Source organism: Chiloscyllium punctatum, chromosome 35 (assembly GCF_047496795.1).
Source record: "Chiloscyllium punctatum isolate Juve2018m chromosome 35, sChiPun1.3, whole genome shotgun sequence".
NCBI lineage: Eukaryota > Metazoa > Chordata > Chondrichthyes > Orectolobiformes > Hemiscylliidae > Chiloscyllium > Chiloscyllium punctatum.
This window is the reverse complement of record NC_092773.1, coordinates 10739848-10766364: the sequence shown is the minus strand read 5'-3', so window position 1 is coordinate 10766364 and position 26517 is coordinate 10739848. Positions and strand designations below refer to the sequence as shown.

The window sequence follows — 26517 nt, the reverse complement described above, 5'->3', positions numbered from 1 at the left end:
CCCAATTGCCACAACCAAAGCTTTGAGGCTGTAGCTGTAAGGTGATTGACAAAGATGTTGTGATAACCCGCAGTCGATTCTCTGTGCCGTAAATAGTTCACAATGGTTTTGACTATGCCAGTGTTTCATCTTTTGCAGAGCAAGATTCCATTGATTTTGACATTGATTTCGAAGTGCATCTTGGCATTGCGCACACACGTTGGGCAACTCATGGTGTCCCAAGCTCGGTCAACAGTCATCCACAACGATCTGACAAGAACAATGGTATGTTTTGTTTTGTCTGAATTGTTAAGTAGTCTTGACTATGACCTGTTAGTGTGTGAGAGTTAGTGTGATAATGTTGGTAAAGTGGGAAGTCATGATTTTTCTGCTGTGTCTTTCAAGGTAACCCTTGTTATGTTTCTGCATCTTTGTGAGAGAAGAAGGTATGTAGCAATCCAACTTGAGAGGTCACACTTGTTTTTCCTTTATTTTAGACCGTGAAGCAGTGTGGGTTGAAAGAGTGGCACTGGGGAGCATTTCATTCGTAGTGGTCATAATTCAATTTATTTTAATTTTAGCATAATTGTGTGCAGGGATAGAGAGAGAACAGGAGTTAGAGGTCTTAAGTGGGGTAAGGGCAATTTTATTAATGTGAGGAGCATTTTTGTAGAAGTGGACTGTAAACAGCTGTTTGAAAGTAAATTGTGTGGGGCACTGGGAGGCATTCAAAGAGGAGATTCAACACATTCAGAATAAATATTCTGTCACCAAGCCAAAAAAAGGTGGTTTGGCCAAGTTTTGAGTGAGCTGACAGGTTAAAATAAGACAGTAAAGGAAATTTTCCATCAGACATTGAGAATTACTGAAAGCTCGAGATGAGTGTTAGAAGTGGAGGGTGAAGTCAAAATGAAAATTACCAAAGCAGGGAGAGGATATGTAAGAATATTGGCAAACAACATCATGGTGAACTCATGGATATTTCGTCAATACAACAAGGGAATATCTAAATAAAGGACAGAATCCATAACAAACTCAAAAGAACCAGCAGGCAGAAGCTGTTGATATCGTTGTTCAGTTTTTACTGTGCTGTTGATAAGGGCAGAAATAGTTACCCATCCCTAAATACCCTTGAACTGAGTGGCTTGTTAAACCATTTCAGAGGACAGTTAAGAGTCAGCTACGTTACTGTGGGCCTGGAGTCTCATGTAGGCCAGACTGAGTCAGGACAGCAGCTTTCCTTCCCTGAAGGACGTGAGTGAACCAGGTGGTTTTTTTTTGACAATTGATGATGATCGTCATGGTTATCGTTCCTGAGGCTGACTTTGTATTCCAGATTTTGTGAGGGCCTAAATTAGAATTCCACCAGCTACTGTAATGTGATCTGAACTTTTCTGCCCTCAGAGCACCTTCCTGGGTCTCGAGATCATCAGTGACAGTACCATTTTGCTACCAACTTTGTCATTAATGAATGCACTTCACAAATCAGGGAGCAATGCAGACATCGTCTCTGAGGCAGAGGAGTGCAAATTATTGAACATAACAACCGATGAGGGAGAGGAAGTATCATTATTGTACCCTCAGTTGTAGTGCTAGTATCATTGGAAATGCACATCGTTAGCACCAGGGCCAGACTGTTAGAATAAGCCAGGGAGAAAGCAGCATAACATCTCACCATCATTCTCCCTTCCTCACTTGGCACTGGTGTGCTGCTAAAGGATTTTAAAAAGGGAGCAAGAGATCAAACTCAATAAAGACAGGTCATTTGGTTTAACCTTGGAATATGCAAAGTATTGGAACCACTTCTGTCCCTCAGACGGATACACATAGATTAACCAATTAGCAAAGATCTTTTTAAGGATGCTTATGTATGACTGCTTTGATTGAATATTTTTTGAAGAAATAACAGGATTGACGAGGGTGATTCAGTTCAAGTCGTTGTGCAGATTTTGACCAGAGCCCCCCATGGCAGACTAGCTTAAAACAAAAACCCCAAGGGGATCCTGGTGAACTGCAGCTGGGAACCAAATTGTCTCAGTGGCAATAAGCAAAGAGTAATTGTTGGCAGGTGTTGCCAGTTGGAAGGTCACAGGGCGTAGTACTACGTTCTCTGCTTTTTCTTAGACACATTGACAGATTGGACACAAACAGAAGGAGCATGATCAAGAAGATTGCAGATGATATTAAAAGTTGTCCATGTGGTTGATTGTGAGGAGGAGTGTTGGAGACTGCAGCAATGTATCAATAGACTGCTCAGGAGAGCAGGACAGCAGCGAATTCATCCTGGAGAAATGTGAGGTGATGCATTTGAGGAAGGTCAAACTGGCAAAGGAATACACAGTGAATGGGAGAATGCAGAGAAACATAGAGGACATGTGGGATCATGGAGTGAACTTCCACATAGCCCACAAAATAGAAGGACTATTCAGTGCATTTGCTAAGTTGGTACACAAAATCTTTTCCTTTATTAACTGAGACACAGCATATAACAGCAGGGAGGTTGTAAATCATGCGTTAGGTCGCAATTTGAGTACTTTGTACAGTTCTGTTTGCCTCATTATAGACAGGATATAATTGTATTCAATGGTATGACCTTGATGTTAAGGTTCTAGGTAGGGAGTGTTGCTGAACAAAGAGACCTTGGAGTGTAGGTTCATAGTTCCTTTAAAGTGGAGTCATAGGTAGGTAGGACAGTGAAGAAGACATTTGGTATGCTTTCCTTTATTAAACAGAGCATTGAGTATAGGAGTTGGGAGGTCATGTTGCAGCCGTACAGGTTATTATTTCGGCCACTTTTGGAACATTATGTGCATTTCTGGTCTCCCTCCTATCGGAAGGATGTTGTGAAACCTGCAAGGGTTCAGAAAATCATTTTCAAGGATGGTGCCAGGGCTAGAGTGGTTGAGCCAAAGGGATTGGCTAGGGCTGTTTTCCCTGGAGCGTCAGAGGCTGAGGTGTGACCTGATAGAGGTTTATAGAGTCATGAGGTGCATGGATCGGGTAAGTGGACAAGGTCTTTTTCCTGGGGTGGGGCAGTCCAGAACTAGAGGGCATAGGTTTAGGGTGAAAGGGGAAAGATATAAAAGAGGCCTCAGGGGCAACTTTTTCACGCAGAGGGTTGGTGTGTGTATGGAATGAGCTGCCAGAGGAAGTGGTGGAGGCTGATACAATTCCAACATTTAAAAGGCATCTGGATGGGTATATGAATAAGAAGGGTTTAAAAGGATATGGGCCAAATGCTAGCAAATGGAACTAGATTAATGTAGGATATCTGTTCAGTATGGATGAGTTGGACCGAAGAATCTATTTCGATGCTGTACATCTCTATAACTAGCACAGTGAACAGTTGAAACCATGGTAAAGTATAGATCCTAGTGAGCCATTACTACTTACATCCTTCCCTTTGGAGGACAGATTCACATCTCTTGAAAGGCTCAGCAGGTCAGGCAGCATCTGCAGAGAAAGGGTCACTGAGCCTGAATTGTTCACACCAGTTTCCCTCCACAGATGCTGCCAGACTGACTGAGCCTTTCCAACAATTTCTGGTTTTGGTTTCCACTGTCTGCAGTTCTTTCAGTTTTTAGACCAAAATTTGTGCTGTGTCTCAGCTTCTATCTCACCAACCTGCAAACTCAGGCAGTAAATTTTCTTCAATTCCTTCCACTTAAATAGCTTTCTCTCGAATTGAACTCTGTTCAGTGTTTTCTGTGAGTCAAAGAGCCATAGTCATAGAGATGTACAGCACAGAAACAGACCCTTCGGTCCAATTGTCCATACCGACCAGATATCCTAAATTAATCTAGTCCCATTTGCCAGCACTTGGTTCATATCCCCCAAAACCATAATTATTCCGACACTGATCCAAATGTCTTTTAAATGTTGTAATTGTCCTAGCTTCCACCACTTCCTCTGGTGGCTCTTTCCATGCACACACCACCCTCTGTGTGAAAAGGTTGCCCCCAAGTCCCTTTTAAATTTTGCCCTTCTCACCCTAAACCTATATCCTCTAGTTCTGGACTCCCCCACCCTGGGGGAAAAGGCCATCTGTAATTATCCTATCTATGCCCCTTATGATTTTATAAACCTCGAGAATGTCACCCTTGAGCCTCCAATGCCCCAGGTAGTGCAGGCCCAACCTATCCAGCTTCTCCCTATAACTCAAAACCCTCCAACCCTGGCAACATCCTTGTAAATCTTTTCTGAACCTTTCATGTTTCACAACACCCTTCTTGGAGGAGGGAGACCAGGACTGTATGCAGTTTTCCAAAAGTTGCCTAACCACTGTCCAGTACAGCTGCAACATGACCTCCCAACTCCTGTACTCACTGCTCTGACCAATAAAGTCGTGTCCAAATGTCTCCTTCACTATCCTAGCTACCTGTGACTCCACTTTCGAGGAACTATGAATGTGCACTCCAAGTTCTCTTTGTTCAGCAACATTCCCCAGAACCTTAACATTAAGTATCTAAGTCCTGCCCTGATTCCATATAAAATAGATTCATAGATGTTCCCCATTGAGTACTGCAGTTCTCAATGTAATTCATGTTGCCTCGTCATAATTATTTCAAAGTTCTCTTAGTGCTGAGTCCCTGTGTCCTGAACTATAGGTTCCAGGGAGCGCCTTCCCATCTTACACCATAATCCATCAGTTCCTGGTTTTTCTCTGCATTTGTTGAAATAATGAAGTTCACAGAAAAAGCTGTGATTGTGTGATACCTGTATTCTTTCTTTCAGAGTTTGTTGTCATCCACAATGGCATCATTACAAACTACAAGGACCTGAAGAAATTCCTGGTGCGTATGTCGTGCTTTTGTTGCATTTATGGCCTGAAAGAGAAAACAGAAGCATTGAGGAGACTGTTACCAAAAGGGCTGGACATGAGTTCACATGCCACACTGCAGCTATGAAAAATTGAATTAATTAACAGATCTAGAATTAAATGCTGGGCTTATTAACAGTCATTGAATTGCCATATTTTTAAAAACTCATCTGCTTGACTCATAATTTCAAGGGAGGGAATCAGCAATCCTTGCCCAATCCTACTGACATATGACCCAAGAATCACAGCAATGTGGTAAATGCTGACCTGCATTCTAACATGGCAATGTTAGTGTCAGCTCACTGCTGCCTACTCAGGTACAACAAATTCACCGCTGAAAATGTGTTGCTGGAAAAGCGCAGCAGGTCAGGCAGCATCCAAGGAACAGGAGAATCGACGTTTCGGGCATAAGCCCTTCTTCAGGAATCCTGAAGAAGGGCTTATGCCCGAAACGTCGATTCTCCTGCTCCTTGGATGCTGCCTGACCTGCTGCGCTTTTCCAGCAACACATTTTCAGCTCTGATCTCCAGCATCTGCAATCCTCACTTTCTCCTACAACAAATTCACAGTAAAGCTCACATCCCAAGAACAAACAGGAATAAAATAATTCCAGCCCCTGGCTTTGATACAAGGTACCTGCTTGTAATGGGAGAACAATGGTAACTGGCTGTCATTGCCATAGGTGTCACTTGCTACATAACAGACCAGCTTTTTCCCTCCAGAGAGTCTGAATGGTTCCACATCCGACATGATGAACTTGACAAATCACACTCAGCCTTTCTGTTGATTTAATGGGTGACCTTCCCGAGGACCTATCACAACATCCTGGAAGCAACACGACCCTGAACATGCATTGTGGATTGGCCCAACTGAGCCCACGTTTGGAAGTCAGCAGAGGACATTACCCTGTGCTAATTGGTCTTCTGATATGATATGTCGATGTTCTACACCACCACTCTGTCCTTTATGCTGTGTTTATTGACGAAAAATGTAACTCCTGTTCAGGAGCCAGCACAGGCATAATGCACAGTCTGTATTGACGGCAAGACCTGAATTGTTGTTGGTGAGCCTGTGTCAGCTTCTCTTCAGAGAGCTCTGTCTTTCTTACAGGAAAGTAAAGGTTACGAATTTGAATCTGACACTGACACAGAATCCATTGCGAAGCTGGTCAAATACATGTATGATAATCGTGAGAGTGACGACATCAGCTTTGCCACCCTGGTGGAGAGGGTCATTCAGCAACTGGTAATATTTCACCCTGAATTTTTTAATTGGGAAATGAAAGTTTCGCGTTTGTCATAATGTACATTACCCCATCTCAACTTTGTCTCAGTATGAGTCTAACTATCATCTCTGAAGCAGAAGATTGTGAGTGCTTGTCTCACTCCAGAGACAGGGACATGATTTGTATTTAAATTTAACATCAGTGGCAAACTGCCTCCTTCCAAGTGCAGTGTTTTGAAGGAATTATTCCTGCACAAGTGAACCAAAAGGTCACAGGATACATGAATGAAATTCTGGCATCCTTGAATCAAAAATAGCCAATTAGTTGTTCCTCTCAGTGACGTCTAAGAAATGTTGCAATGCTTAAGTCACAGCTCTGCTTTGTGACAAAATAGCAGATAAAATTAATTCATGACCTCTTAAGTGATTTTACGAATCCTGAGGTTGAATAAGGCAACCTGCTCCTTTCCAACTGTTGAACAATGGCTAAACAAAGTCATGGCTCGCAACTTGATCTTTTGGTTTGCTTCTTGTTCAAAGGGTCCAATCACCTCTTTGAACAGCACTCCTGATAATCAATGTTTTTTGACTTCACTTGTGACTGTAATGCAGCTGTTTTGCTTCAAGCTCTTCAGTATGGTGTGACCAGGGAGCTCTTGAAATTGTTGCAGCTACAAGGCAAGATAACATGAGCACTGATTGTCCTGCTCCTTGAACAAGCTGAAAAACACGAATTGAACTTTATATTTTGAAAGCCATGAAAAGGCTAGCGTTGCAGGTGTTTTAGCGCCCACGTGAATTTCTCTGCTATACCTTCAACTTATCATGCAAACACTATCTGTATGTACTTCAAGTCTATGAGCTGTTCACCAGTTGGTTTTTAATCCTATGCAAAGTAGTGAGTCTTTCTCCTTTGTTTTAAAATGGAATCAAGAACAGTTGCAGACTATTTCACCTGATAGAATATTCCCCTCTGTCACTTTGGTTTATTAGTGTTGTGATTGCTGTATCCTTTTGTCATGTGGCATAAAGTTCACACGGTGTCCAAAAACCTTGGCATGAAAGTAGCCAACTTGCGCTGCTGGGGAAAGAAAATCATCGGCTGAATTAAATTCTTTGTTTTCGTTTATTGCAAGTTTGAAGTAGCAATCATTTGAATGCATGGTCTGTGACTTAGTGCTTGGAATTCATCTGATCTTTGTGAGCTATTTGAAATTCCCTTGGGAGGTTTGTAATAAGTTTGGAATCCCTCGATTGAGACACTGCCATGACCTGTTCAAAGAGGTTTCCAGTGTCCCCTGTGTACTTGGGTGCTGCCTTGTCTGTCAGGCAATGAGTACAAAGCATACTTTGTGTTTTATTTTATTTAATGTGCAGCACCACCCGAAACCACCTGCTGAACCCAGTTAACTGCCGGAGAGGGTGTCATCATTTGGGTTTCACCCTTTGAGTGGAATGTTTTGTCAATTTGGAAGAGCAAAGAGGAAAAGTGCAGGGCTGTACAATATTAGGCAGTTGCTGTTTCTGGTTTTGAATGAGTTTGATGTGATGCTTGCTCTCACACTGATATACTTCTGTTTTTAAACCCAGGAAGGTGCTTTTGCTCTGGTCTTGAAGAGTATCCATTATCCAGGTGAAGCAGTTTGCACTAGGTATGTAGATAAGGACATTGTGTCCATGATGTATTTTTCTGTCCATCCTCATGGGACAACTAAGTTTCTGCATGTTACATGTTTATAATTCTAACTCCTGGGGCATGAAGCAGAAGGCACTGAGAGTTGGATGCAGCTTCTTCACTGAATGGAAAGCATTGATTTATGTTTGGCTGGTAAGATGAAATTGATCGGTCACCGGTAAATCCCAGCAGCTTTGCCATTCCTCCTGAAATGACAAAGCTGTGGACCACTGTTTCTCGGTGGGCATTTAAGGATGCCGCAGTCCACAAAAACTTCAGAGCAAGAGGCAAAGTGAAAATGGATCCCTTGCGTTGTTGCGAAAAAAAAATTCTAAGAAAGCAACAGAGGAACTTTTTTTTTCACCTTACTTTTGGAGAGGTTTGAAAAAATGGAAGAAGTCTCCCAAAGTCTTCGAAAGAAGGGTCACACCGGACTCATAATGTTCATTTTCTTTCTCTCTCCACAGTGCCGAGTTTCTCCAGCAATTTCTGCTTTAATTTCAGGATCTTGCTTTTATGCAGGTCTCCCAGTCCATTTGCAATCACGAGCGATAATCAGATGTGTGACTTTGTAGATCGAGGAGCACACTTTATGTATTTTACTTTATAATTCGTCTTGTAAGCAACTGGGCTGGCATTAATGTTCATGTCACTAGTTTTATTGCTTCACTAGATAACGTGGCCCTTGTTGTCTTAAAAAGACCTGAGTCAAATTACGAAGGTGATAATATTGTTGTAGAATGACCATTGGGAACCAGTGAGGTGCAAAACGAGTTCAACATCTGCTCAGTTGTAAATGCAGCAAAGAACGCAACAGTCAGTGGAAGACTATCAAGGGAATAGGCTTGAAGCAGCTGTGGCCTGCATCAATAGTTGGCTCACTCAAATAACCAAAGGATAAAATGTCACAGCAATTGCCTAATTTCAAGCTCAGGTGACCGATCAGTGTGATTTATCACAAACAAGAGAAAATAGCTTGGTTTCTGAAGCAGAACGCGTCACGAATTTGAGTCCGCTTCATGGAGCTTTGCATTAATAGTTCGTACCAAACATGAATATCATGACAAATCCTCTGTGAGCAAGTGGATTAGTAGTGATCAAACACTTACTCTTTAATTCTTTAATGTGAGTGTACAGAGTTTCAGTGCAATTTCAGTTCATTGTCCTTTTTGGTTTTCAGTTGATACAACACATAATAATAAGTAAAACAAATGAGTAGAAACACAGCAGTTATTCTAGATTAACAACCTGTTGACATGTGTGTGGACTTCAAAATGTTCAGGCTCTGGTATAATTTATTATTTTATTTCTTCAGGGAAAGTGGGCAGTACTGGCTGGGCTGGCTTTTGTTATTCATCCTTAGTTGCCCCTTGAGAGGGCGGTTTTGAGTTGCCTTCTTGAACTGCATGTTGTAGGTGTACCCAAAATACCCTGAGGGAGAGAATTCCAGGACCTTGACCTAGTGATACTGAAGGGATATTGTTAAATTTCCAAGTCAGGTTGGTGAGTGGCTACCTGCTGTCCTTGTCTTCCCAGATGGTCGTGGTTGTGAGTTTGGAAATTGTTTTCAGAGAGAAGGAAGCATTTTTGTTAGTTGTTGAGGCATTATCTTCTAATTTCTGTGTCTACTAGCTTATTCCGATTTATACTGTCGTCTTCTGTTGGGTAATACCAGCTTTGATAACTCTTTGAAAGTCAGTCTCTAAAAAGTTACGGTTTGGCTTCTGAAATAATGCATTGACAGTTGGTTTATTAGTGTCATTAGTGGCTGATATAGTCTCTGAACTGGTCAAAGCTCTTACATAAACAACATAAAACTGTTTTTGTATTTGTGTTAAATCTTACTTGTGGGTCCAGTGTTGAGAATGGAAATTATCAAATGAGAGGCAGACAGCTTAGCCTCATTACTGACTTTTCATCCCTTGTGCAGCTTATGTGTTTCATTGAGAGAATGTGACCTCTCTTGCCCACCCTGAGGCTTGAACTGCTGATCTGATTGGCAGTAAAAATGAAATGCTGAGATTTCTGAACAATTGGTTTAGTTTTGAAATGATGGATACTGTAACAAACCTGCAAGAGTCATCTCAATTGCATTTTATCAGTCTTTTTCTGCACATTGCCTAGGGCTTGTCATCTTCTGTCCCCTTTATTGTTTAGTTCCATTATCTTAAGAACAAATGTCACTGTTCAAACCCCTGTACTCGTTATATTCTAAAGCATTACTTGAGGCATTCTAACTAATCGCCATTTTTTATTTAAGTTATTGTTCCCATTAGAGTTACAGAAATACATCTGTACTTAATTAGCCAGGATAACCATGAAAGAGTCTTTGTTTAACTGAACTTTGTGCTCAGTTTTCTTCAGGGTCAACAGTCAACGTTAAGATTCCAATTAAAGCGTTCTATCATTTAAGTAAACTTGCTCTGCATTTAATTCAAAGTTAACAGGATTCATTTAAATGTGCTGAAACTATTTGAAACCCACAGACATTCATTGAGAACTTCAAGAGCCCATTTTGCTGAATTTGTGCCATTTGATGCATCTCTGTTTGGTTTGAATTCGGTTTACATGCCACTTTTAATCAAAATAGTGCACCATGAAGACGGGAAATGCTACATGTTTCTGCAGTCTTGTTTGTTAGCCATGCAAAGTGGTGCTGGTTCCAGTATTAGTGGGCAGCAGGGTGGCACAGTCGTGAGCACTGCTGCCTCACAGCGCCAGAGACCCAGGTTCAATTCCCACCTCTGGCAACTGACTGTGTGGAGTTTGCATATTGTCCCCGTGTCTGCGTGGGTTTCCTCCGGGAGCTCCGGTTTCCTCCCACACTCCAAAAATGTGCAGGTTAGGTGAATTGGCTATGCTAAATTGCCCATAGTGTTAGGTGCAGGGTAAATGTAGGGGAATGGGTGTGGGTGGGTGCTCTTCAGCGGGTCGGTGTGGACTTGTTGGGCCGAAGGGCCTGTTTCCACACTTTAAGTAATCTAATCTAATCTAATCTATTTATGTACACATGAATTGATACACTCTGTATTTCGATATTTATAGGATGCAATTCTTTCATATTGAGGCATGCTTCACCTTATCTCCAGTTGTGTACACTGTTAATGTTGTGACTTTTGTTGGATTGTAATGTTTGTCCTCCCATGGCTGTAGCCAAGACACTTAACTCTTTCAGACTCGAGGACAATCACTGCGTTTCACTGCTGTAGTGCAGTCCTCATCTGAAGTCATGGGTTACGAACTTTCTCATTTGTTTCTCCCCCGGCTCCGCCGCACCCACCCCAAAAGTGCAGTGGATGAATAGCCTACACCTGTTCTTATGTTCTATGTAGTTTTGTCATCAGTAATTGTTCATCTGTTTCTTTTTTTTTCAGGCGGGGAGGCCCTCTACTGATAGGTGTGCGAAGTGAGCACAGATTATCCACTGACCACATCCCTGTGCTATACCGTTCAGGTACAGGAATTGTACTGACATTTACAAGCTATAGTCTTCATCATGTTCCAGAATCCTTTTGAGTAATTCTCCTTATGACATTCTGTGGCCTAATTTAGAGGCCACCTTTGCTCTTTGTACGTGACACATCCTTATTTTTGTTTAAAGAGCTTTATTTGCTTCTTTGGGCCCCTCCTTGATTTCAATACATGTCATACTACATCCTGGCTGTGAGCAAACACCTGGCACATTATATACTTGCAAGATGGATGAGGATAATTGCTGTTTGACCTGCCACCCCTTGTAGAATTCGCAAGACCTTGTTTGCCCGAAGTTGGGAGGTTTGAGGATTGGATGTTGACTTTGGGTGTAGTGGGATTTTCCTATGAGGAGAGGTTGATTCAGTTGGGCCCGTCATCATTGTTGATTTGAAACATACAAGACGCTTAAAAGGTTTGACAGGATCAATGCAGAGAGGTTGTTTGTTTTTACGGATGTAGAAAGCATCATCTCAGATGAAGGGGTCTTCCATTTAAGACAGAGATAAGGAAGGATTTTTTTACTCAGAGGGTAGTGAATCCATGAAATTTTTTTAAAGCAGAGGACTATCAAGGCTGGGTCATCAAGTATCTTCAAGCCTGAGGCAGACAGCTTTTAAATCTGTAAAGGAATCAAGGGTTATGGAAAAAAGGCAGGATAAGTGGAGTTGTGCTTTATCAGACCACCCATGATCTCATTGAAGGGTGGAGCTAATTTGAGGGGCTGAATGGCCTACTTCTGCTCCTACATTTAGTGAGCATTTATGACCCACATCTCAGTATCCAGTCACAGCAGTGTCTCGTAAATTAAATTCAAAGAGAGCGCTATTTTTTAATCAGGGACTAAAAAGCAAGCTCAGAATTGTTGCCGTTTAGGCAAGGTCCATAGGCCCCCATCATACCCGATGTGGCTCTGTTCAAGAGGAATTCCAACCCCACTCCTAATACTTCACTGTGGATGTATATATTTTGTTTTGTTTTTCATTTGACTCTCCAATTCTCTTTTGAAAAACACAAATGGATCTGCTTTCAATGCAGTTCAGAGTTTGACTGCTTGCTGCTGAACAGCATTTTTCCTCATGTCTCGTCCTTTGCCAATTGTCTTCAAGACTTCTGTTTTCAGTACTGCTGTTTCATTTGGGGCACAGTGTTGTACAGCATTGCTTTTGAGTTCCAAGGTAGTTATGTGAGTTTGAGAGACAATCTTCACTGAAGAAGGTCAACTGATGTGAGTGGCCTGGCCTAACAGCAAACTTCCTCAGGGTGACAGGCAAGTCTTTGATGACCTACCATTTTCAAAAAGTGAAGACAGAAAATGAAGAGATGAATTATTCTCTTATCAGTAGCATGTCCTTGCTGCTGGTAATTATCCAAGCCTTCAAACAGGTCACAATCACATTAGACAAGCCAACCAGAGATGATTCACATTCAGTGTTTTGTTTCCTGTTGGAAATGTCAGTGCCAAGCCTCCCTCAGCAATGCAAGGTACTCCGGCAAGAGGCCTCAGTAATACTCTTGCTTGCAAAAATTTAAATTATCTATCAACTGGTTTATTTGTGGTCATGTTTTACTTTGATTCTGTAACTTTGCAATTCCAGCTGATTTTAAGAAGGATGGAAAATCAATGGAATCAGAAAGCAAAGGTTTAGGTCGAGTATTCAACCTTGGTTCACCTTGTATATCTTCTCCTGTTACTTGATGTTGTGAAACTTGCCAATCATCATGGAGGATTCAATGAGCATATTGAGGCATTGGTGCTGCTTCTCTGTTTGATGCCTTTTGTGCACATCTCCTGTCTCACCAAAAAAAATTGTGGCCAACACTTAACAGGTCTGGCTGCCCGAAATCTGCCTGACTTCCTGAGCATTGCTGGCATTTTTACGTTTCCATTTGTCGATCCCGAACACCACCCCGCCTTCCTAATTCGGGCTGATTTGGACAAAGCCCCACCCTTGGAGCTGCAGAGCACAGCTTTGGTGTTCATGTTTGTTTCAGTGCCGAGACATGGAGTTCTGACAAAGATGACCATTGCAATTTGGCATTTGACAGGAAATTCCAAGCTAGCCCTTGGTTTGTTGCAAGTCGAGATTATCATGCCCCATTTCCACTTGGAGGTGGAACTTGGGCTGACGTTTGGAGCTTACATAATATTTTTCCAAAGCCTTTAAGCAGCACAGTGTGTATCCTTTGATGTAAATGGCACAATTGTTTTAAAAAAAAATCAAGGCCAGCACGCAAGTCCTGTAAGCCACATTTCAGCGCAATCCTTAACTGTGTTTTTTAAACTAACGCCCACTGCCCAAATGCTGCTTGACATGGTTTCCAGTGACCCAGACTCGTGCTCTCAAATCCCCAACCCCAAAGGGCTTCATCTCCTGGAAAGCAGCACCAACTTTTGTTGACACTGAACCGAAAAGGAAACATTTGGCTGATCTTGAGTGTATGTCTGTCTTCCTTTCAACTCCTGGACAATCACAATGTAGAATTAGAATGCTGAGAGTGATTGTATTTTGCTTGAAACTCATTATGACATGGTGGAAATTCTCATTTCCTCACTCACTCTTGTCCTGTTATCTGCACTGGGGAGAAGGATGTCTGTTTATTGCTGGTGATCGGCTGTTCGCTTGTTTGGTCTGGATGTAAATCCGATGCATCTTCCCCTGTAATGTGAAGCTGTATATTTGAGTATTTGATGAAATGACTGGAAGAAAAATAAACGAAATGCAGAACATTTTTGAAACGGAGCAAGATTCATGTCCAAAGGAATATGGCTGCCGAGGCAAGAGGAAGGTGTGTGGCTTGTCAGTCTCCTTTGCAAAAGGGTTTGAGGACAGCAATGAAGATGTCTTGCTGAATTGTCGAGTACTTTGGTGAGATCACACCTGAATACTGTATGCAGTTTTTTTCCTCCTCACTGAGGAAGGACAGATTTGCCAGCAAGGGAGTGCATTGAAGGTTCTGGTTTGGAGGGATCGACCAAAGAAGGAAAATTTAGGACACTGGGCCTTTATTCTCTCAAGTTTAGAAGAATGAGAGATGATCTCTCTGAAACTTATAAAATTCCTTTGGGACTCAGCAGTATTGTTTCCCCTTACTGGGAGGTCTCGGATCAGGGCAGCACTCTGAGAACAAAGGGCAAGCCATTTTGGACTGAGAGGAGGAAGATCTTCATTCTAGCTGTGACTCTTCGGAATGATCTATCCCAGGGCGGGGTGGAAGCTCAGTGATTGAGTGCGCTCAATACCGAGATCAATAGATCAAGGGTCTGAGTGACAGTTTAAGCAAGCTAGGACTTTTTTCTTCAGAGCATAGGAGACTGAGGGTGGATCTTCTCAAAGTGAATAAGATCATGCGAGGCATGAACAGGGTGAATGCACTCAGTCTTTTTCCCAGGGTTGGGGAATCAAGGACTAGAGGGTTAAAGTTGGAGGGGAAAGAAGGAAAGGGAACCTGAGGGGCAACATGTTTACACAGAGGGTGATACACATATGGAATGAGCTGCCAGCGGAAATGGTTGAGGTGGGTACATTAACAACTTTCAAATGGCATTTGGACAAAGACACGGGAAGCAAAGGTTTAGAAGCATATGGGCCAAGTGCAGGGAAATGGGTTTAGTGTGGATGGACATTTTGGTTGGCATGGACCAGTTTGGGCCAAAGGGCCTGTCTCCGTGCTGTAGGACTCTATGACTGTATGAATAGATTGTAGATGTCAGAGATATCAGGAGATACATGGGTTGTGTGGAAAAATGGCACTGAGGTAGAAGATCAACTATGATCTAGTGGAATGTTGGAGCAGGCTCAAGAGACCAAATAACCCATGTTCCCAATCAGGGAGAGTGTCTGTTTCAGCTCACATCTTCAGCACTCATAATGCAGAACTTCACCTGCCAGGGGTTCATCTGCTCACTCAGGCTGTTGTGAATAATCCCCTGGGACTGTTTCATCGAATATTAGAGTTATTCCCACTGTCCTGGCCCAGACTTACCCCTCAATTATCATCACCAATCACAGATTTTTCTGATCTGGTCACTGGCAGTGGAAACTTATTGTGTGCAAATTGACTGTTCTGTGTCCTGCTTTAAATGTAGCCACTCTTCAGAAAAACAAGACTATGAAGCATTTTGAGATGTCTCTTAGTCATGGGTTGCATGATATCAATGGAAGCTTTTCTTTACATTGAAAAGTTCAAGTTGTTGTCAACAAAGAACAGAAACTGCAATTGTCTGACTATTGCTTGTGACCTGTTTGGAGGCTGCATTGAGTCTTATTTGACAAAGGCCTTGGAGCAGGGTGCTTACACAGGGGTGAGCAGCAAAGGTGGTCATGGGAAAGTGGGAAGGATTCAAATGTTCTGTTTCATTTCCACTGTCGAGAAATGCAGTCTGGTAAAGAATTGAGGATTTCCTGATGAACGTTACAGGGGGAATGCAAGGATCAGGATTTCTATTATTGTTTGACCCTTTGGCCTGAATTTGTTGATTCTGATGTCCTACACTCAACAGGGAAGGACAAGAAGGGAAACTGCAGCCTTCCTCGTACTGACAGCACCACCTGCTTGTTCCCAGTGGAGGAAAAAGCCGTTGAGTACTACTTTGCATCAGACGCCAGGTAAGCAACAACGGTCCAGTGATCTGGCCAAGCTCTCTTCAGATGTCTGTGGCAGAACTGCAGCACAAAGGGTCAGTGACCTCAGGGGTGGGTCTGTGGACTCCTGAAGTGCAGTGGACAGAGGCATGAGGTTTTGACTAGAATTGTGTTTATCCCTGAGTAAGATTGAGTGGTTTGGGGCTGAAAGTGTACGAGCGGGCTCTGTCTGGTTTCTAGGAAAAGAATACAGGGTTGGGAGAGTGTGAGGAGGTAGTGGTATCCACTGACATGTGAAGCAGCAGACTGTGACCATGTGGAACACTGCAGCCTAATGTATTGTCATGCTCACATCCAACAGTGCTGTGATCGAGCACACCAATCGAGTGATCTTTCTGGAGGACGATGATGTGGCAGCCGTGGTAGACGGACACCTCTCCATCCACCGGATCAAACGCAGAGCCGGTGATCATCCAGCCCGTGCCATCCAGACTCTACAACTGGAGCTTCAGCAAATCATGAAAGGTATGGAGGGCTGGGCTCTGCAGCAGCTGCATCCTGGAACCTTAGTTGGTCCTGCTTCATAGCACGATTCTTTGAAGAAGTTCAATGACACAAGTGGGACAGTGCAGCAGTGGGTTATTTGGCCCATTGTGACTTCACCGACTCTCTGAATGAGCAGTTCCCTTTGTGCTATTCTCCGACCTTCGTCCCATAACCCTGCACATTCTTCCTTTTCAGACTGAAGTCTAATCACATTTTGAATTCTCCTTTTGAACCTGCCCTCCACCACATTGTCCTGCTGCATGTTTCAAACCCTGTGCCACATTGTGTGGGAATGACTTCTTTTATTAATTATTTCAAATCTGGTACACTCTCCTTCTCAATCCTTTCATGAGTGTGAACTGTTTCTCCCTGTTTACCCTGGACTAGACCTTGCATAGTTTTGACTACTTCAACCCCTCAGCATTCTCTTCTTCAGTGAAAACAGCCCATTCTACCTTCATAACTGAAATTCCCCGATCCCAAAGCCATTCTTGGAAAACCTCTTCTTAACCGGGGCCATGAGGCATGAACACAAACAGTGTCCCTCAAAAGGTTGGGGAGCGGCTGTGGTGAGAAAAACAGATAAGGTTTCAGGTCCATGTTGCTGTGCTGGTCCTTGGTGCAAGGATAGCCAGGCATGGCCTCTCAGTGATAGGCCAAGAACAATGAAAGAGCAGCAGTTGAGGATACACCACCGAGGAGAGGAATCTTCTCTCTGTCAGATCCAGCCTGCACCTCCTGTCTGCCTGCGTCTCCTCCTCACTTCCAACATCCTCCTTATCCTCAGGCAGTGGGAAGGGGAACCACATCAGCAGCGCTTGTTGGAGGCCATCTGGGCCTGGGCTGCTGCAAATGTCACCACCTGCACGTGTGGGTGCTGGGGGATTTGGTGGAAAGGACAAACACTTTGCTCAGAGTAACCCAACTGGATCACAGATAGCCTTTAAGGCAGGATACCTGCCACCCTGAGCATGGGACAGTCCGATGTGTGCCTGCACACCTGCCAGCCTTGCATGCCATGTGGTTGTAAAGACATGCAACACACCAGCTGTCCGAGAACGTGGCTCCCACTGCCACCTTCTCGAGGAGAGTTAGGGATGGGCAGCAGACGCTGCTGTTAGTGCATCCATGCTCATCCTCTCAGTGTTTGAGAAAAACTCTGCCAAGTTCAGATGGGTTTTGTGTGCAGCTTTTGGAGCTGACAGAGAAGAAACTCTCATTCCATCAGCCTAGGTTGGAGTTGATCCCAGGTCCAGAGATAAACAGCGAGCATGGAACTGCCTCTCTGGGCTATAATGCTGTAATAAATACCATGTGTCCCGATGGAAAATGATACCATCTGTATCATTTCAATATTTATAAGTTCTGCCAAATTGTATTTCATTTACTTTTCTGATGGAGTAAGTTCACATCTATCAAAGTTCTGTTTCCCTTTCACACTGATTAGGTTTCTGGTTGGCCTGGTTTGTTGGCACATGTACCTGAACGATAAAATCTACTGATCTGTCCTGCTTTCAGGACTGCATAAGCTTTCAGTATTTATGGACAGCTTTCCTCAGGATGTGTACAGAGAACGCCTATCAGGGATCAGTGCACCACACAAAGCGCTTTCCAACCAGATTATTTTAATGCTACACCAGCAGTTTATACCTGAATGGGCTCGTTTAGAGATACTGTCCCTGGAAGCAATTTAATTCCGGTCAGAGCAGTTTCAAATCGAGAAAGGGGCTGTGGAGTGCCTTGCAAGATCGTGGCCTGTCTCAGAAAAACCCAGAATGAAAAGCACCTCGATCAGCGAAAGAGATAACTGCATTAAAAGAAATCAGATCAGTAATGAGACCATAACAGCATCATATACTGATTCTAATTCTCCCAATAATTCAACAGAAAACAAGTGTCCTGACTTGTGATACTTTGGTGACCATGGAGATAGACAGATTGTGTGCACATGATATCGCCAGCTTCAGTTGCTAATCTGGAGGGGCTGGAGACAGACTGAGCCATATGAGTAACTCACTATTCAAATCAGTTTGGGCATATGGTGGTGATAATGTAATGGTGTAATTTTTCTCTCATTTACCGACCCCCTGCATTTTATTAACAGGCAACTTCAGTTCCTTTATGCAGAAAGAAATCTTTGAGCAGCCTGAGTCTGTTCTCAATACTATGAGAGGAAGAGTCAACTTTGATGACTATACAGGTAAGAAAGTTTAAGAGCAGCTTTATATTCAATTTTATATTTCGCTGTGCATGTTTGTGAGCTGTTCATGTGTACTGAGGTGTGAAGTCATGTCAATCATCGGAAAAAGTAAGCCATACAATCCATTGAGTCTGTTTCACCTTGCAACAGGGTCATGGCTGATCTGATTTTGGCCTTAACTCTGATTCGTTGACTGTCCCCCCATACATTTTAACAGCCTTGGAGATCAAAGATCCTTCTAACTTAATGTGGAATGTGAATGATGCAGCCTTCACTGTTCTCTGTGAGTGAGAATCTCAAGGGTTAATGCCACTCCAAGGGAAGGCTTTCACCCTCATATCTATTTTGAAAAGGAGACCCTGTTTCTAGGTGACACCAGGAGAGGAAATATCATCTCAGCATCTTTCCTGTCAAGTCCCCTTAAAACCCACATCTTTTCTTTAAAATCCAACAAACAGAAGGCGAACCTTTTGTCAGCAAACAACCCCAGTATCCCAAGATTCAGCTCAGTGAATCTTTCCATTGCAGGTCCCTTCAGTAAGGAATCGGGACTTCACGTTATACTTCAAGTCTAGTCTCCCAGTGACCTCTTCAGGACGGAGTATTTTTAGACTCCAGCTCTCTCTCAGCACTTTGCCATCAAAACTACTTGGTGTTTGTGTATGCTAGTCTTTTGTGGTTCATATGCGGTGGCCGGCAATCATTGATTTAATTTCAACCAAGTTGTCTGCTTGCTAAGAAAACGGAACTGAAATTGGCCTTGCCTCCCTTCTGTTCGACACTGCACAGAATGCTAATCCTGTGCTGAATGTCCATTTAAAAATTGTGTTATTGTTCCAGGCAACATTCATCATGACACATCCAGACAACTTTTTAAATGATTACGGAGGTGTAAGACAGTTCAGCCTAATTCATTTATTCAGAAAATTCCCAGAGTCTAACCATTGAAACTTGCCATTCGAATGCAACATGTATTGTACAGGATTCAAATCCTTAAGCCTGCTCTGTAATAGAATCAATGCTGATATAGTCAATGTACTTGCCGTTTCCTCAAAAATTTTGACTTGTCTTATGGTTCCACCTGATGGTCATTCTGGACAGGTCATATGCCAGATTAAAATCTGGCACCTTAGAGTTGAAGCTTTATTTTTCATGTTGTTAATTGTTGAGGTCAGGCACAGAACATATTTACAAGACTTCTGAATGTATTATTCAAAAGAAGAACAGGAACTGCATCTCACAAGTCAAGACCTCTTGGGTGGTATATTTCAAAGATCAGAAAGAGACAATGATTCATCCCTTTGCTCCCAGCAACACCCTTTCAGTCCTGAAATCTCAGTGAAGAACTATCTCCATATCTTGTTTTATGCTTAGCTGACAGGGCGATAATTGGTTCCCATCAGTAAGTTGCTGTGCATTCATTGTATGTTGGTACCTTAGTTCATGTCACTTCCCAAGACCCAAACTGAGCTCACTTATTACTCAATGCGAGTTCCTCACCTCATCTCTGTAAAAGCTTTGTCGGATGCATCCCTATCTAACTTTCAGACCCTTCTGCTTCTGGCTTTTTTCTCACCAATTTCAACTCAGATTTCACTTTGGGACCTGTCCCCTCTGCTGACTGTTTGGAGACTGTTAATGTCAGCACATCTGCTGTTTTAAGAACCTGCTTCTGGCTCCCTGTCTCCCTCTCGCTCTCTCTCTCTCTCTCTCGTACTCGCAAAACCCGAGTTGTAAAAGCCACGTCAGGAAACACCTTGATCACCCCAGGTGGCTTCCTAGTTGTTGACCTGAAGTCAGAGTTCAAATTAACTTTCTGACCTTTTAAAAAAAAATCAAATCTTCGCAGAACTGCAAATTGGAAACCATTTTATTCCCCCCACTTTTTGTTCCGTCAAATTTCTCATTTCGTAATACTATGAACCTTCCCAACAGCTTAGGTTAACAAAATCTATCCACCTCCATTTTAAACTAAACAAATGATCCAGCAGGAATTGCAATTTGCAACAGAGATTTTCAAATTGCTGCTACTTTTTACATGTGCAATTGCTTCCTACTTCATCCCTGAGTGTCCTGCCTCTGGTCTTTCGATCATGTCTCCTGGTATGGCATTCCCCAACCCAGTAGAAATTGGTTCTCTCCATCAACCCTATTAATTCCCACAATATCATGACAACTTCAAACAAGTCTTTTAAATTCCAGGAAATTGGACTTTATCATTTCCATTGCAAAGCATCTTGTTTGTGGTTAGATTAGATTAGATTACTTACAGTGTGGAAACAGGCCCTTCGGCCCAACAAGTCCACACCGCCCCGCCAAAGCGCAACCCACCCATACCCCTACATCTACATCTACATCTACATCTACCCCTTACCTAACACTACGGGCAATTTAGCATGGCCAATTCACCTAACCTGCACATCTTTGGACTGTGGGAGGAAACCGGAGCACCCGGAGGAAACCCACGCAGACACGGGGAGAAAGTGCAAACTCCACACAGTCAGTCGCCTGAGGTGGGAATTGAACCAGGATCGCTAGCGCTGTGAGGCAGCAGTGCTAACCACTGTGCCACCGTGCCGCCCTGACACCGTGCTGACAACAATCCTCGGTTTCCCTCTGGCTACTTGGAATATGTCTGCTTGACTCTGATCTCTCAATTCAATACACTGCAGTGGTAATAAAGGGGAAAGTTGCCAGTACAAAAAACAAATTGTGAAGCTTGTTCATTTCTAAGAAAAGGAAAGATGAATCCCTTGGCTGAGAATCTTGATTGCAATTCCCATCAAGAAGGAAACAAAAAATTCCTTGAAAGGACTGCTCAGTGCAAAAGCAAACAGAACAAGCTTCCTTTTACCACTGTTATAGACCAGGCCAGACCCCCTCAAAATATTTTCAGTAGGTAGCCCAGACCCTAATTTTTTCTTATTTTAAAAGTCTATCTGAAGTACCGTGTTACAGATGCGATGCGACTGGTCAAACTACTCTATGTTAAGCAAAGGACAATTTATTTAAACACTGTAATTAAAATACAAACAAAAGAAAGAGGAGTTTAGAATAACTTAACTGTTGGAAAACTTAATCAAATAATAGATCTGGTAACTGATACTCATTGACTGTTGCAATATGGCAACTTCCCGTAAACACCCGTTGGTAAAAAGGCAAATTCAGACACAGATTCTCCCATCTCATTCAGGAGGAAAAAACATCAAGAGAACATTCAGAGGAATTGCAACTAGGAGACATTCGCTGAAGCTTCCAACTCTGTTGAGACCCCAGTAGCTTCTGATGCCAAACCCAGAAATCTAGATCCGTGAAATCTGGCCACACATCCAGGCTGTTAAAAAATGCAAGGCCTTCCAAGCTGTTTAGTCAAGAGGTCACTAGTGGCTAGTTCAGCACCCCTGCCTTACAATCTCTCTTCAAAAAGAAAGGACAAAATAACCTCTCAAAGTGACAGGATTGTCACACCACTTTCAGACATTGGCAGTCCTGCCAGATGCTGCAAGTCGAGCTCAAGATGCAGAGAAGAGCAACAAGATTGAGACAAACCTCAAAGACTTAAGCTGTGTCGTGTGGAATAAAGCCAATTTAGGAATGGTGTGGGTGATGAGGTGAGGGAGATGGCGGTTGTGGTTGGAGAGGAAGGTAAGGGGTTGGGTTGTTTACGGTGTTGAGTGTGATGAACTGGTTAAGGTGAGCCCAGAGTATTGTTTGGTGGCTTACAGACAGACAGAATTTTAATTTCCTGGCGTATAACTTTCAAATGGATATGACAGAAATAAGCTTTATTCCATTGGAATGCCTGACCATTCAGAAGCCAGAAAGATGTTGGGGATGTTAAGATGTAGCTGGATGCCTTTCTAATTGAGTTGAAAGGACTAAAGGCCATCTCAATGGGTTAACTTTCCTTCTGTTCTCTTTGCCTTGGATTTTTTATGTCATTGTTCCAGTTGAGCCCACTGTTGAAGTGCAAGTGAGTGATGAATCTTTCTTTTTCCTTTCACAGTCATTCTGGGTGGCTTACAGGATCACATCAAGGAGATTCTGAGGTGCCGACGTTTAATCCTCATCGCTTGTGGGACAAGTTTTCATGCTGGTGTTGCTGTAGGTTGATTTAGCTGGTACATATTTTCAAATATAGAGATTGACACTGTCACATGTTAGGAATGGCACTTGTCAAAAAGCACAGTGAAAGAAAAATTTGCTATTGCCTTTGTCTCAGTTTTACATTAGAATCCCTACAGCATGGAAACAGACCCTCCGGCCCTACAAGTCCACACCGACCCTCCCACCCAAACCTATTCACCATTACACTATGTTTGCCTGAACATTATGGGAAATTTAGCATGGCCAATTCACCTGACTTGTACGTCTTTGGATTGTCGGAGGAAACTGGAGCACCCAGAGGAAACCCCCACAGACCCGGGGAGAATGTGCAAACTCCACACAGACAGTTGCCCGAGGCTGGAATCAAACCCAGGTCCCTGGCGCTGTGAGGCTGCAGTGCTAACCACTGAGCCACCATACCTCCCTCAGTTAACAGGAGGTGAATTTTGCACTCTGCAGTTTGGAACCTGTCACACACAAACTCGTTCCCCATTGTGTCACTGAGAAAGTAGACCATGTGATCCATTTCTGAGCCACCTTGAATAAAATAGTTTCCATTTCTGTCCTGTGCTGTTGGTTCATTGCAGCTCATGCAGTAGACAACGGTGCAAACTATGTGATCCCTGGGAAAAAAGACTTAGGTTTTTGCAGTCCATTGCTCAGCCTTCACATTGGCCCAAAGTGATAGCAGAATAGAACAAACCTTGAGCAAACATATAGATTTTCTTTGAAGTCACACCTGTCTGTATATCGTTATTATGTATTTAATTATTTGAACCTCTCTTTCCATTTCAATTCACTGGCATTTTCTTCCACTCAGACACCAGTAAGTTGAAAGCTTTCTAAGTTGTGCTTTCTTGTATAAAAGCCCTCCACCCCCACGAATAGTATTCTTGCAACACTGTCCTGGTTTCTTGTTGTCTCATACCCACCCAAATATGGCAAGTTCAGGGTTCCTGTTAATTTGCTTTTGCAAACTTGCCCTGTTGTCACGAACATCTGAGTAACATGTTCCATTGCTCTCCCTTAAACTCTTGATGACCACTCAACCAGTGCTCAGTTCCAATCATTATGACTTGCTGTGAACTTTACCTACATCCACTCCATCTTGTGATCCGTTCCCTTCTTTCAAAATACTCCTTTTTGACCATATTTTATCCTGTGGCCTGACACAATCTCTTCAGCCTAACAGAAGCACTCCTTGCTCCTCTCCAAGTGAACAACGTTGAAAGAATGCAGACAGTATCAAGAAGGATAAGCCGGTGAACCTCAGTGAGTGCTGAGGTTTCTTTTCCTGTCAATGAAATTTCCTGCAATGTCTCACACCTTCAGCCTCATGGGTTATCTGATTTCTCAGCATCCCATAATAACAGCCTTTTAAAGAAACGATGCAAATCCAAAAAAATGTTAATCTGAAAAAGATGGAGGTGACCATTGAGCACACTCCGCATTGACTGGGTTATCTGCCTGTGTCACGCCACTTCTGCTCCAGAGTCAAATATCAGGGGTGGCACGGTGGCTCAGTGGCTAGCACTGCTGCCTCACAGCACTAGGGTCCCAGGTTCGATTCTAGCTTTGGGTGACTCTCTGTGTAGAGTTTGCACATTCTCCCCGTGTCTGCGTGGGTTTCCTCCGGGTGCTCCGGTTTCCTCCCACAATCCAAAAGTGTGCAAGTCAGGTGAATTGACCATGGTAAATTGCCCGTAGTATTAGGATCATTAGTCGGAGGGAAATGGGTTGGGTGGGTGACTCCTCGGAGGGTTGCTGTGGACTTGTTCAGCCAAATGGCCTGTTTCCACACTGTAGGGAACCTAATCTTGGTTTTTGATGTGTGAAGTGAAGCGAAAGCAACAGAGAGTCTGAAACAAGGTTTGTAGTCAAAAGCAATTCCCAGTGGATCACTTACTTTCAACTCATTTTGGTGTTAGTTTGGCGAACTGGTAGCCATGATTTTATTCAGCTGATGCTTTGTTGTGGTATTGAGAGGTACTTCTCTTCAGATGAATCATTAACCTGAGGACCAACTGACTGTTGAAAAACAAAACCTGCAAAATGGTGAGAGAAGCCAGTGCTGTGGCCAGTCCCTGGGATCATCTTGTTGTCTTGCTTGTAGTTTGTCAAGACTCATCATGTGCAGTTGTTCTGTAGTAACAGAGATGGCTTGTCATTGGCTGACAAATCGTTTCTTCTCAGTAAAATACTGTTGTGCTCACTGCTCTTCAAATGACACACAAGGTTCTTTTTTCCCTATCTGCTAACACCAGAGATCAAGGGACAAGGCCATATGATCTATTCTGACAGATAACTGTTCCTTTTGAAACATTGTCGGACCCCGCATGTTTTTGCTGACCCTTTGCTTTGTTTGCTGCAGTGATGGGTCTGTTTTTGTCCACTGGGAATATTGTGACTGCTCCCCAGTCATGTGCGGTTAAACGCTGGCAAGAGCACAACCTGAACAACAAACAAAAGTTGACCAATTAGCTTAAAACCCATCCATTCGTTGCAAACTGCCCTTTCAGTATTTCTGAGGACCAAGTTCTCTGTGTTCACACCCTTACCGAATGACTGTCTAATTAAGCTGATTATTTGACTCATTCTGTGAACCACTGCCGCCTCAGAACAGCTGTCGGGAGGACAACAGTCACTGCGTGCCAAAACGTTTTGGTACTGTTAGCAGTGATTCCTGCTCAGTGCAATCAGAAGCAGAAACAGCAGAAGAGAAACAGGTTTGTTTTCAGTGTGTTCTCTTCGGAGATCAATGGGCAAGACCAGGTGCTGCCTTCAGTGTGTCCTTGTCTTGATGAGTGTTACTTAGAAAACCTTGGGATATATCCCACGTCCCTCCCATATGTATTGCAAGGCCCCATCATGTTTTGTTGCTCTCCATGAGAATCTTCCTGCCATCAGTAATCTCTCCTCACCCCTAGTATTCTAACCTTTCTTCCTTGTGTGCATATGTTGTTTAAATACATCCCAGCTCCTCCTTGCGATAGTAGGTTCTCTATTTTCATTCGTGTCTCGGTGTAGTTTATCCTGAATTCCGTGTGAGGATTTGCCAGTGACTGTTTATGTTTATGATCTCCATATCTGATCTCACCAGGAAACGAAAACATTTTTGTCAATGGTCATTCTGCCATCACTTTAAAGACAGGCAGAGGATTTCTCATCCTTAGACAAAACAAAATACAATGGAACTGGACATATGAAATGAAAAGAAAGTGCCGACAGTACGCAGGAGATATGGCCATAATTGAAGGGTCGTGTTCAACCTGAAATCTTTGCTCCCTTTCTTTCGCTTCATGAGTGTTTGAGTTTTTCTTGCATTTACTGTTTGCACTTCTCTCAAGAAACAGCTGAGAAAATGACTCACGTTGCCAATGTCATGAAGCAGAATATTAACCTGGTCCTTTCGTAATCATTTAGTACTTTTTGTTTGTTAAGACTGACTGTGAATTGAGGAAATGGTTAGTGCTGATTCAGGTGGAATTGAGTGGTAGACTGGCCAAGGGTTCTGAAGCTGGTTTTGTCCCCCTGACCCCCAGAACAACTTGGGAAATATTTCTTAAATACAGGAACTCGAGCACTTACTATGTTTTTCTGTGGGTTTACAGACTCGACAGGTGCTGGAAGAACTTACAGAACTGCCCGTCATGGTTGAACTTGCCAGTGATTTTTTGGACCGAAACACTCCAGTCTTTAGAGATGATGTCTGCTTCTTCCTCAGCCAGTCAGGTACTTCATAATGACAAAAGCTACCGTTACCTGCATGTGTGATTTTTTTTTCTCTAACTTTAAAAACATCACTTCAGTGTAAATTGTTATGTCAGCTTAGTGATGTGAATGCTCCACAGTGACTTGTCAATTCCATCACCAGTTAAACCTCCTTTCAAGTTAATTTTATTCACTGTGA

General features: G+C 43.0%; 1 protein-coding gene across 1 annotated transcript in view; it reads left to right on the top strand.

Annotated features, from left to right (window-relative positions):
• LOC140459643 (glutamine--fructose-6-phosphate aminotransferase [isomerizing] 1) overlaps window positions 1-26517 on the top strand; it is a 79119-nt gene that overhangs the window by 25790 nt on the left and 26812 nt on the right. The window contains exons 4-13 of the mRNA XM_072553956.1: window positions 139-264; window positions 4714-4772; window positions 5909-6043; window positions 7613-7674; window positions 11072-11151; window positions 15673-15778; window positions 16116-16279; window positions 18405-18500; window positions 22507-22604; window positions 26219-26339. Coding sequence (XP_072410057.1) covers window positions 139-264; window positions 4714-4772; window positions 5909-6043; window positions 7613-7674; window positions 11072-11151; window positions 15673-15778; window positions 16116-16279; window positions 18405-18500; window positions 22507-22604; window positions 26219-26339 — 1047 coding nt within the window. The remainder of the gene's footprint in view (window positions 1-138; window positions 265-4713; window positions 4773-5908; window positions 6044-7612; window positions 7675-11071; window positions 11152-15672; window positions 15779-16115; window positions 16280-18404; window positions 18501-22506; window positions 22605-26218; window positions 26340-26517) is intronic.